General features: G+C 53.3%; 1 protein-coding gene across 1 annotated transcript in view; it reads left to right on the top strand.

Moving 5' to 3' along the window:
• The first annotated feature begins 1,231 nt into the window (after positions 1-1,231).
• The window catches only part of PTPRN2 (protein tyrosine phosphatase receptor type N2), a 464,846-nt gene continuing 454,024 nt past the window's right edge, over positions 1,232-12,053 (top strand). Inside the window, exons 1-2 of the mRNA XM_052638438.1 lie at positions 1,232-1,235; positions 1,610-1,723. Of these exons, the coding sequence (XP_052494398.1) occupies positions 1,232-1,235; positions 1,610-1,723 (118 nt within the window). The remainder of the gene's footprint in view (positions 1,236-1,609; positions 1,724-12,053) is intronic.

The raw sequence follows: 12,053 nt of genomic DNA, 5'->3' as shown, positions 1-12,053 counted from the left end.
CTCCGCTGCTGGCGCTGACCTGCTGACCCCTGCCTGCGCTGCAGGCCGACACTCGGCTTTCTCGCCTGTGAGGTTTGGGGCAGCTTCGGGTCCCTGCTTTCAGGGTGTTTGGGTTCAGCGTGTAGAGGGGAAGCCCGAGTGCCCTGAAGACCGTGCTCTCGCATTCTCCCCAGCGCCACCCACAGGCACTGACTGCAGCTCTTTGCGGGAAACGGGCAGAGAATACGGACACGCACTGTCTGAGTCCCAGCCGCACAGACTGTCCACCCTGCCGGCGACGGCGGGGGCGAGACCCTCCCTCAGGGACAGCAGGGCCCCAGCCCCCGGTGGCAGGCGGGTTGGTTTTAGCCGCGCTCAGAGGAGGGGCAGTGGCCGGTCCGAGAGGGAGGCAGAAGGCTGAGCCCCACGGCCAGTCGGGCAGCTGGGCAGGTTGCCGCCTGGGTCCTTCAGGCTCCGCAGAGGCCCCAGAAATCCAGGAGCCGCTTGCGATACTTCAGATGCCTTTCTGCTGCTCCTGCAAGGCATCTCGGTGTGAGCACAGGGAGCGCCTGACCAGCACTTACCCGCCAGCCCGGCTGGCAACGCACTCCTGATAATGAAATGGGCCGCGTGTGAGGCTCTCCTCTGCTGCATCCCTGCAGCGAGACTGTGAACAACGGAGGCGCCTCCGCCTGCAGCCGGCACAGACGCACCCTGTGTGAGGCCCTGGGCCCTGAACTAGCCTTTTGTACCCAAGACAGTGATTTGAATGTTTGAACCCCCACAGGAAGCTTGTCTCAAAGTGAACAATTCCCAAATAAGGGCTAATTAGGGCCTAAATTAATTAGAAGGTGCAGTTTGAAAAGAGGTTGAGGAGCAGAGTCTGTCATTTCAGGTAAATGGGACAGAGCGGGATAAATGGGGCCCCACTAATATCTCACTCTTCCCGGAGCCCCCCTTCCCTTCCGCGTTCTCAGGAGGCCCCCGGAAGCAGCCCCACTGGCCTGGTGGCCCCACCGCCGGCACCTCCTGCAAACCAGAGCATCTGTCCTGTCTCTCCCCTGGAAACCAGCCCTGAGTGCTGTCCACTTTGTGGTCACCGGACGGTCAGAAGCAAAGCTTCACATCACAAGTGTGTTGGTCTCAGGCTGAAAAGGACAGAAAGGCGAGGGGTGGGGGTGAGAGGGCGAGCTGGAAGGCAGCCTGGAAGCCACGCTGCACTGGACTCACCTTTGTGTTTGTGGTTTTCACGATGAGCTGCGTTTTGTTTAAAACCATTCCTTTCCATTAGGCCTCCCTGGTGGCTCAGTTGGTAAAGAATCTGCCTGCAATGCAGGAGACCCGGGTTTGATCCCTGGGCCGGGAACATCCCTTGGAGAAGGGAATGGCAACCCACTGCAGTATTCTTGCCTGGAAAGTCCCATGGACAGAGGAGCCTAGCAGGCAACACCCCATGGGGTCACAAACAGTCGGACACAACTTAGCAGCTAACACACCACACGCTCATTCCTTTCCAAGGGCTTCCGACCCTGGCAGCTGCTCGGAGCTGTGCCTCGGGCTCGGCCAGGGCTGTCCGCCCGTCTGTCTGTCGCCCCCTCACGGTCTCTCTTCTCTGCCTCCCTTCTCGCAGACGGAGTGTTTGGACGGTGTCAGGAGTTTCCGGCCACAGACGTGCTCCGCTATGAAGTGTCACCGGGGGTTCTGCAGCACCTGACGGCCACCCTGCAGAGGCTCTCCCGCACAGGTGGGCGGGCCCAGCCCATCCGCGTCCTCCCGGGTGCTGAGGTGTTAGAAAAGGAGCGGGCCAGCCAGCCAGTGGCGGGCAGGGAGAGGCGGCCTGGGTCCCTCCCAGGAGCTGTGGCCAATGCTGTGGGTCAGTGGCGGTGGAGGGTCAGTGCCCAGGAGATGACCGCACTGCTGAGACCCTGGTCCCAGTGTCCCAGCCCCGCCGCCCGGCTCCTCGGGGCCTGCAGTCAGGCGCCTGTGGCCCTGGCTGAGGCCAAGGATCGGCGAGAGCAGCTCCTACAGAGGAGGGGCGTCTCCTCCAAAAGATGTCGTGCATTCACCCCCAGACCCCAAGGACCCGCGCTGTAGCTTCAACTGCCACAGCCACCCAGGCTCCACGGCGTCCTATCTGCTGCCGACCCTCTGGGCCCAGGGCTGTGGGCTGTGCACGTGTGCCTGTGTAGACCTGTGCACATGGGCCCATGGCGGCCTCCAGCCCCGTGTCCTCCATGTCCCCACATCCCCTGCATGAGTCTCGGGGGAGGAAAGGTGATGAGACCCCTGAGCCCCAGAGGATGCTGGGGGCTGGAGTGCTGGTAGGAGGCAGTCGCTGGCCTGGCGAGGGGAGAACGGGTCACCTCTGCTCACCACCCCTCTCGGCGGCAGCAGCCGGGCCCCAGGCGGGTCCTGTCCTGGAGCTGCAGCCGTTGACCCCCAGGGCCCGCTGTCTGCAGACGGCGTGTGTGTTGAGGGACCATCAGCCCTCCGTGGTGGCAGCCCCAGCCCCTGCCAGCCCCCTGTGGATTGCTGCTGCCTTTGGCCTGCGAGCTTGTCAGTGGAAGTCGTGGCGAGTGGTGCTGAGTGGGGCAGTTTGGGTGCCCTTGCACCTCGATGACCCTCACCCCACAGGTCAGGGAGTACGGGCGTCCTAGCAGCTACCGAGTGCATGCGTTCCAGGCCGGGGAACAGGCCCAGGATGGCTCTGACCACTGGCCGGTAAGCCCCAGGGTGTCTGGTGGATGCTGTGAAGTTCGGGGTCTTCTGGTGCTAGTATCAGCTGAGGGCCGGTCCAGTGGTCACTGGAGAGTCTGCTGATGTCCTTTCCTGGTCAGAGGCCTCCTGGGGGCAGACGGAAGGATGAGCATTGCTTGTGTGGCAGGGCCTTTCCTCCAGGTCCCCTGTCACCCCCACTGCCCCGCCATTCCAGGGCCCCCGCCCCTGACCCCCGTTCCCGGGCTCTGATCTGTGAGGCGGAATTCCTCCATCTGGAAAGTGCAGGAGGGGCCATGACGGTTCTGCTGCCTCGGTGGACACAGGGCTCTCCTGCCGGGCAGGCCCTGGGCGCCAGCAGAAGGCCGTCCAGTCCACTCTGGGAACGCTGCAGCCCAGGTCTCCGCAGTCCCTCCCTCGTGGTCAGCGCCCCGTGGCGGCCACAGGCCTTTCCCTCAGTGCTGAGTGCCCCCCCTCCCTGGGCCATGCCTCCCCCAAGCAGTGCCCCCAGCAGTCCCGGATGGAGGCACACAGTGCCCACTGCATTCCTGACGTGCAGGGCCTCTCCTGAGCTCTCAGAGGAGGCTGGGCTCACGGACTTATTCCTCGTGACCCCGGGGCCTCCAGAGCCAGGTCTACTGTGAGCCCGTCATGGGACGAGGAGGCTGCTGCGTGTCCTCCTCACTTCACGGAGGCACGTGCCCCTGTCTGTGTGGGCCGGCGGTGGAGAGCCACGCTCTGGGCCTGGGTCAGCAGGCCCACCTGGCCCGGCTCCGTTCGTCCCCCTTGTCTCACGCTCCGGCCCCACGCCCACGGGCGTTCCTGCTGCTGCAGAGTGGCTGCGCACAGCTCTCTGTGTGCCCTGCTCTCACGGCCAGGCCTCGCCGTCCGGGCCCGGCGCAACCGTCCAGATGCCGGCGGGCCGCTGTGTCCCGGGAGGGTGTGCGGGCCGCAGGGCCACCAGCTGGGGGTCAGGGTTCCTCAGGAGAGGACGGGTGCCCTTCCCTGCAGAGCAGGCTGCAGGGCCCGTGTCTCCGCTGGGTCAGGGTGCGTCCACACCCGCGTCCAGCACCCTCCCCATCACAGTCCGCTCATGGGCTCAGACTCTGGGCTCCTTCCAGAGGGAATCTGAGACACACGGAGGGTGCTTCCTGGAGGAGGCAACACAGACAGGGAGTACATGTTTAAATGCGTAGGTGTCCTTGTTGAGAGCAGTTTTAGATTGACAGAAAGGTTGAGCAGAACGAGTAGGGCGTGCGTACCTGCCCCCCAAAAGGTACCCTGACTCCGGGGGGCACCTGGATTGGCACTGAGCGTCAGTGTTGCCGCGTTATGATCAGAATATGCCCATGGCTCACTCTAGGGTTAACTTTGTCCTGCACGTCCTGTGGGTTTGACAGACACGTGATGTCACGCAGCGCCGTTCCGGGTCTGGGTGGGGAAAGCTCACTGCCCTAAGGGCCCCGTGTGCGCCTGGTCATCCCCCCGCGCCCCGCGTCCTGGCAGCCACTCCCCTTCCCACCGCTGTTTCCAGAACGCCACATAGCTGGGATCAAGCAGTGTGAACCTTTTCAGACTGGCTTCATGTGCTTTGAAGTTCCTTCCATGACTTCTGATGGCTTGATAGCTCACTTATTTTTAGTGCTGAATGACAGTCAGTTGTCTGAATGGACCAGTTTTCCAGTTGACCCACTGAAAGACATCTTGATTGCTCCCAACCACTGGCAATGGTGAATTGAGCTGCTATGAATGTCCGTGTGCAGGGTTTTGTGCGGACAGGAGTTTTCAACGCCTTTGGGTAAATACCAGATCTTACAGTAAGAGCGCACTTAGTTTTGTAATTGACTGTCTCCAAGCAGCAGCTGTGGCCGGTGAGGGCGGGGTCGGTGGGGGACTTCCTAAAGCTCTTAGAGGTGCAGTTTCTTCATCGGATGAATGTGGGCATCAAACAGGCCATCGTGAAGGTCAAACGATGACATCAAGTAAAGAGCTTTAAACCTGTTATGAATGTGCTTCCGAACGTTGGCTATGATCCCTTGGATGCTCTGTCCCCAGTTTATGGAGCTGTTATCCAGCTCACAGGCCTCCCAGGTGGCGGTAGTGGTAAACAGTGAGTGAGTGACAGTCGCCCAGCTGTGTCTGACTGTGACCCCATGGACTAACCCGCCAGGCTCCTCTGTCCATGGAATTCTCCAGGCAAGAATACTGGAGTGCGTCTGTTCCTTTCTCCAGGGGATCTTCCCAACCTAGGGATGGAACCCAGGCCTCCGCATTGCAGGCAGATTCTTTACATCACCCGGGAAGCCCAAGAATACTGGAGTGGGTACCCTATCCTTTCTCCAGGGGGTCCCCACCTGCCAGTGTAGGAGATGCGGGTTCGATCCCTGGGTCAGGAAGATCCCCTGGAGGAGGGCTTGGCAACCCACTCCGGTATTCTTGCCTGGAAAGTTTCATGGACAGAGGAGCCTGGTGGGCTACAGTCCATGGGGTCACAAAGAGTTGGACACGGCTGAAGTGACTTAGTATGCATGAATCAACCAGTTCATACCCACCTATTTTTTCTCTATTGCAAAGTTTCTGCTAAGTTGGTTAGCTCTGTGCATCGACTCTGATGCCAGAAGAGCAGCCATTTCTCACAGGACACAGGTATGCTCTAGGTCTTTCCTTACATCAGTGGTGGTGATGATGGTGATGCAGGTCGACTCACTGACCGATGAAGATGGCCGTGCCTCAAGGGAGCCTGTCCAGAGGCTCCCTGTGGCCACCAGTGACGGGACAGGCAGGATGCACCCTTGGGGCCTGGAACAGAACCCACGTCCTTCTCTGAGCCAACTCAGCCCTCCTTGGACACCCATTCCTTCTGTGGAACTCCTCCCCCTCCCCCAGAACACACCTGTTTTTTTAAACTTTCTATTTTCTTGGGCTCCAAAATTACTGCAGATGGTGGCTGCAGCCATGAAATTAAAAGACGCTTGCTCCTTGGAAGAAAAGCTATGATCAACCTAGATAGCATATTAAAAAGTAGAGACATCACTTTGCTGACAAAGGTCCGTCTAGTCAAAGCTATGGTTTTTCCAGTAGTCATGTATGGTTGTGAGAGTTGGACTATAAAGAAAGCTGAGAGCTGAATTGATGCTTTTGAACTGTGGTGTTAGAGAACACTCTTGAGAGTCCCTTGGACTGAAGGGTGATCAAACCAGTCAGTCCTAAAGGAAATCAGTCCTGAATAGTCTTTGGAAGGACTAATGTTGAAGCTGAAGCTCCAATACTTTGGCCATCTGATGCAAAGTGCCGACTCATTGGGAAAGACCCTGGGAAAGATTGAAGGCGGGAGAAGAAGGGGACGACAGAGGATGAGATGGTTGGATGGCATCACCGGCTCAATGGACATGAGTCTGAGCAAACTCTGGGAGATAATGAGGGACAGGGAAGCCTGGCGTGCTGCAGTCAGTGGGGTCACAAAGAGTCAGACAGGACTGAGCTGAGCAACGGAACAACAATTTTGTGTTGAGGTGTAGCCGATTACCAGTGTCGTAACAATTTCAGGTAAACGGCGAAGGGACTCAGCCAGACGTATACATGATCCATTCTCCGTGAAACCCTCCTTCCATCCAGACTGACACTTATCACTGAGCAGAGTTCCCTGTGCTTTATAGTATGTCCTTGTTGGTTATACATTTTAAATACAGCAGAGAGCACCCTGTTTTTAAGTTAGCTCCCACCAGCCAGTCCTGAGCCCGTTGCGCCCAGTGTCTTGGGAGCCACGTGGACGCCTCCCACAGAAGCTGGAGCAGTTCTGCTGGGCTTGGGCTCCTGGCGGGGATAGCATTTCGGCTTCTGCTGCTGGGCCACCAGAGGGCGTGTTGGAGTGCCTGGATGGGCCCAGCTGCTGTGCCTGGTGGCAGATTAGATTTCCTTGTGTTGCCAAGGCACTGGGGGACTTCCCCGGTGAGCCAGGCAGTGTAGACGAGAAATAAAATTTTATAGGCTTGGTTGAGAGCAACACCGTGGGGATACTTGTGGTCTCCTAAACTGCATATCCTAGCACTTTCTGGAAATGATCTTGTGTTTCTCTCTGGACCCATCTGCCCGCTCTGCCTGCTAGCGCTGTAGCTCTCTGCCCTCCCGGGTCAGCCCGCTGGAGGGGTCGCCTCCTGTCCAGACTCCCATCGCCCTTGGGTGTGAGGCTCAGCTTCTGCAGGTCAGGCCTGCAGCCCTTGTACGGCGTGATGCTGGTTCCTGGGGAAAGTCACCCCTCTTTGTCGGGGGTGGTCGCGCATGGAAGACCTCAGGAGGCAGTCTCCCTGCCATCCAGTGGGCTCGGCCGCGTCGGGCAGAGTGGGCGGTGCGTCTCCCCTGCCCCGCTTCTTCAGAGCCACGCCCAGAAACACAGGCCCGGTCCCAGCGAAGGCAGCGGCTGGCGGGGCTGTCAGGAGCCTTCCTTTTGAAGAATGGAAAATGGGGCTTAATTGTGTAACATAAATACACACACGGAAGAACAGAAGATGTTCACGTTATTTACTACTCTTGTCTCCCGCTGGCAACATTGTTTTGTGCGTGGATACACTGTTCTCTCATGTATTAAGATTTTTAAAAATGCATTTCACTTCTGACACTTCATTAGATTCAGCACGTAAATGTCACTTGTTGGCACGTAATTTGGTGTCATAAAAACAACGCTGGATTTACTTTCTGGCAAGAATCTCCTGATATATTGAGCTGTGTGTCAAAAGCAAGAAACAAAACCGCAAAAGTTAAAAATCTAACACAATGTCACATTTCCTTAAAAGAGAATGAGAAGGCATCCCCTAATGAAGTGGAGCAGAACGCAGGAAGCCAGCACGGGCGGCAGGGGTGGCCCGGCGCGACTGTGGCCGCGGTGCCGGCCTGCGCAGGACGCTCCCGCCGGTCAGCGGGCTGAACTTTGACCCCTGCTTGGCAGCTCCCCAGCTGCTGGTGCTGAGAGCAGTCCCGCCTTGCCTTTGTCTCGGCCTCTGCTCTTCCGCGCTCGGCATCCCATTCGTGTGCACGGCTGTATCTATCGACCTGGGTGCCTGGTGTCTTGGTGAGTCTGAGCTGCAGTCTTCCCGGGACCTGCGTTGACTCCCGAGCCCACAGGAGCCGAGTCACTGCCCTCCGCCGCTCCATGCAGCCTGCTTTTCCGTGCTGGCGGTGACGCTGCTATCCCTTCCTTTATTTCTTGCCTCCTGGCAGCTTGTTACAGGATTTGATGCCTATAGCCTTTTTTTTTTTTGCCCTTTTGAAAAATGTGAACTTAGTTTCCCTGAACATTTAGAAAGAGGCTGGGCTCCTAAAGCTTTTCTAACTCTGGAGCTCACCCTTCTGTGGGTTTTTGTGTGTGTGTGTGTGTGTGTGCAGTGTCAAAAAATACGTGGCAGGTTACTTCACTTCATTACCGTGATAGAATTGGCAAGCTGCAAGTGAAGCCTTTGGAGGCGTAGAGTTTAGTAGCTTTTATTATGTTCAGGTGTTCACCGCCACTGTCCAGCATCAGGAACTAAGCCTCAACGACGACTCAATCCTCACTCCATCTCCCTGCCCCGCTGCTCCTGGCTACCGTGATCTAGTTTCTCTCTTAATGGATTGGACTGCTTTGGATATTCCATACAGACGAGTCCGTACGAACATGGCCGTCTCGTGTCTGGCTCCTTCCCCTTGGCATACGCTTTCAAGCTGTGTCCATTCTGGGGCGTGTGCCAGCTCTGTGCTCACTTTTAAGGCTGAATAATATTCTGTTGCCTGGATATACTGTATTTTGTTTATCCATTTATTAGCTGTTAAAGTGCTGTACTCAATATGCCAGCAAATCTTGAAAACTCTGCAGTGGCCACAGGACTGGAAAAGGTCAATTTTCATTCCAATCCCAAAGAAAGGCAATGCCAAAGAAAGTTCAAACTACGGCACAATTGCACTCATCTCACACGCTAGCAAAGTAATGCTCAAAATTCTCCAAATGAGGCTTCAACAGTACGTCAACTGAGAACTTCCAGATATACAAGTTGGATTTAGAAAAGGCAGAGGAACCAATGATCAATTTGCCGATTTGGATCATAGAAAAAGCAAGAGAATTCCAGAAAAACATCTGCTGCTGCTTTATTGACTATGCCAAAGCCTTTGACTGTGTGGATCACAACAAACCATGGAAAATTCTTAAAGAGACAGGAATACTAGACCACTTTACCTGCCTCTTCAGAAATTTGTATGCTAGTCAAGAAGCGATAGTTAGAACCAGAGATGGATCAATGGAGTAGTTCCAAACTGAGAAAGGATTACATCAAGGCTGTATATTGTCACCTTGCTTATTTACCTTATATGCAGAGTGAAAGTGAAAGTGAAGTCACTCAGTCATGTCTGACTCTTTGTGACCCCGTGGACTGTAGCCCACCAGGCTTCTCCGTCCGTGGGATTCTCCAGGCAAGAATACTGGAGTGGGTTGCCATTTTATGTGAAATGCTGGGCTGGATGAAGCACAAGCTGGAATCAAGATTGCTGGGAGAAAGAACAATAATCTCAGATACACAGACAACACCACCCTTATGGCAGAAACAAAGAAGAACTAAAGAGCCTCTTGATGAAAGTAAAAGATAAGAGTGAAAAAGCTGGCTTAAAACTCAGCATTCAGAAAACTAAGATCATGGCACCCAGTCCCATCATTTCATGGCAAATCGATGGGGAAACAATGGAAACAGTGACAGACTTTATTTTCTTGGGCTCCAAAATCACTGAAGATAGTGACTGCAGCCATGAAATTAAAAGACCCTTGCTCCTTGGAAGAAAAGCTATGACCAACCTAGATAGCATATTAAAAAGCAGAGACATTACTTTGCCAACAAAGGTCTGTCTAGACAAAGCTATGGTTTTTCCAGTTGTCATGTATGGATGTGAGAGTTGGACTATAAAGAAAGCTGAGCGCTGAAGAATTGATGCTTTTGAAATGTGGTGTTGGAGAAGACTCTTGAGAGTCCCTTGGACTGCAAAGAGATCTAACCAGTCCATCCGAAAGGAAATCAGTCCTTAATATTCATTATTGGAAGCACTGGTGCTGCAGCTGAAACCCCAATACTTTGGCCACTTGATGTGAAGAACTGACTCATTGGAAAAGACCCTGATGATGGGAAAGATTGAAGGCAGGAGGAGAAGGGGGTGACGGAGGATGAGATGGTTGAATGGCATCACCAACTCAATGGACATGAGTTTGAGCAAGATTTGGGACCCGATGATGGACAGGGAAGCCTGGAATGCTGCAGTTCATGCCTTTGCAAAGAGTGAGACACGACTGAGCAACTAAACTGGACAGAACTGATTTAGCATTTGGCAGACTTTTCAGTGTTCCACTTTCGGCCATGATGAAAAATACTGTTGTGAATCCTCAGTACCCGTCTTTGTGACAACATATGTTTGCAGTTCTTTTGGGTACACCTGAAGTGGGGCTTCCGGGTCACATATAGTGGCTTTATCCTTGCTTTGTGGCCTGAAAGCTAGTCTGCCTGTGAGAGCCTTCCTGGGCACTGCTCTGTCGCGCGGCGTGTGCTGTGCTGCCTGTTGGGTCGAGTTGGGCTGCAGTGCTGTCCAAGTCCCCTGTCCTCTCGTTCATCTTTTCTTCAGCTTCTCTTTCCATTATTGAAAGTATAGTCTCGAAATCTCCAACCATCGCTGTCTATTCTTCGCTTCAGTTCTGATGGTTCTTCTTTTTGTATATTGAGCTTCACTTTCAGGTGCATATATATTTGTAGCATGAGAGACGCTGGGCTGGAGGAAGCACAAGCTGGAATCCAGGTTGCCGGGAGAAATATCAATAACCTCAGGTGTGCACATGACACCACCCTTATGGCAGAAAGTGAAGAGGAACTAAAAGGCCTCTTGATGAAAGTGAAAGAGGAGAGCGAAAAAGTTGGCTTAAAGCTCAACATTCAGAAAACGAAGATCATGGCATCTGGTCCCATCACTTCATGGGAAATAGATGGAGAAACAGTGGAAACAGTGTCAGACTTTCTTTTTTTGGGCTCCAAAATCACTGCAGGTGGTGACTGCAGCCATGAAATTAAAAGACGCTTACTCCTGGGAAGGAAAGTTATGACCAACCTAGGTAGCATATTCAGAAGCAGTGACGTTACTTTGCCAACAAAGGTCCACCTGGTCAAGGGTATGGTTTTTCCTGTGGTCATGTATGGATGTGAGAGTTGGACTGTGAAGAAACCTGAGCACTGAAGAATTGATGCTTTTGAACTGTGATGTTGGAGAAGACTCTTGAGCATCCCTTGGACTGCAAGGAGATCAAACCAGTCAATCCTAAATGAAATCAATCCTAAATATTCTTTGGAAGGACTGATTGCCACACAAATTATATTTTTATACAATATCTACCTTTCAAAACAGGTTCATAATTATTGCCTTGTGTAGTTGTTTTTAATTTGGAAGCAAGAAAAGTGGGACACACAAAATATACATGTTCTGTCGTTTCCATTGCTCACATAGTTACCTTTTACCGTGCTCGTGATTCCTTCACTGGGATGATTTGTCTAGTTTCCTTTTTATTCCTTATTTCCTTTATTGTCTAGTTTCCTTTTGCTTTTGTCTGAAGCAATCTCTTTAATATTTATTTTAGGGAACATCTACGAGCAGTGGATTCTCTGTTTTTATTTGTCTTAATTTGGAAAGATAGCTTTGCTGGGTATAGAATTCTTGACTGACCATCTTTCTTTTGGGATTCTGAAAGTGTCGTCTCTCCGCCCGTGGTCTCCACAGTCTCTGATGGAAACTGGCTGCTAGCATTGTTGAGGACCCGAATATGTCATCTCTCTGCCTGTGGTCCCCAGAGCCTCTGATGGAAACTGGCTGCTAGCATTGTTGAGGACCCGAATATGTCATCTCTCTGCCTGTGGTCCCCAGAGCCTCTGATGGAAACTGGCTGCTAGCATTGTTGAGGCCCCATTGTTGAGCACCCATTGTTGAGGACCCATATTGTATGGGATGGATCGCTCTTTCTTGCGCTTCCAGGATTCTCAATTTGGCTTCTGTAAGTTTGATACTGATGAGGCTCTCTTTGAGTTTGCCCTACTTAGAATTTCTCAAGCTTATGGATGTCTGGATTTGTAGTTTTGTCAAATTTGGGGAGTTTGGGTCATTATTTGCTTAAATATTCTTCCTGCCCCCCTCTCTTTCTCCTCCATCTGAGGCTTCTGTTATGTGTATATTTGGGACATTTGATGATGCCTCACCAGCTCTGTTCATTTTTCATCATTCTCTTTTTCTTTCTGCTCCTCAAGCTGGATAATCTCAACTGACTATCTGCAGTTCAGTTCAGTTCAGTGACTCAGTTGTGTCCATCTCTTTGCGAC

Source organism: Budorcas taxicolor, chromosome 4, assembly GCF_023091745.1.
Source record: "Budorcas taxicolor isolate Tak-1 chromosome 4, Takin1.1, whole genome shotgun sequence".
Lineage (NCBI taxonomy): Eukaryota > Metazoa > Chordata > Mammalia > Artiodactyla > Bovidae > Budorcas > Budorcas taxicolor.
The sequence above is the reverse complement of the archived record's forward strand: the minus strand, read 5'-3'. Positions and strand labels throughout refer to the sequence as shown.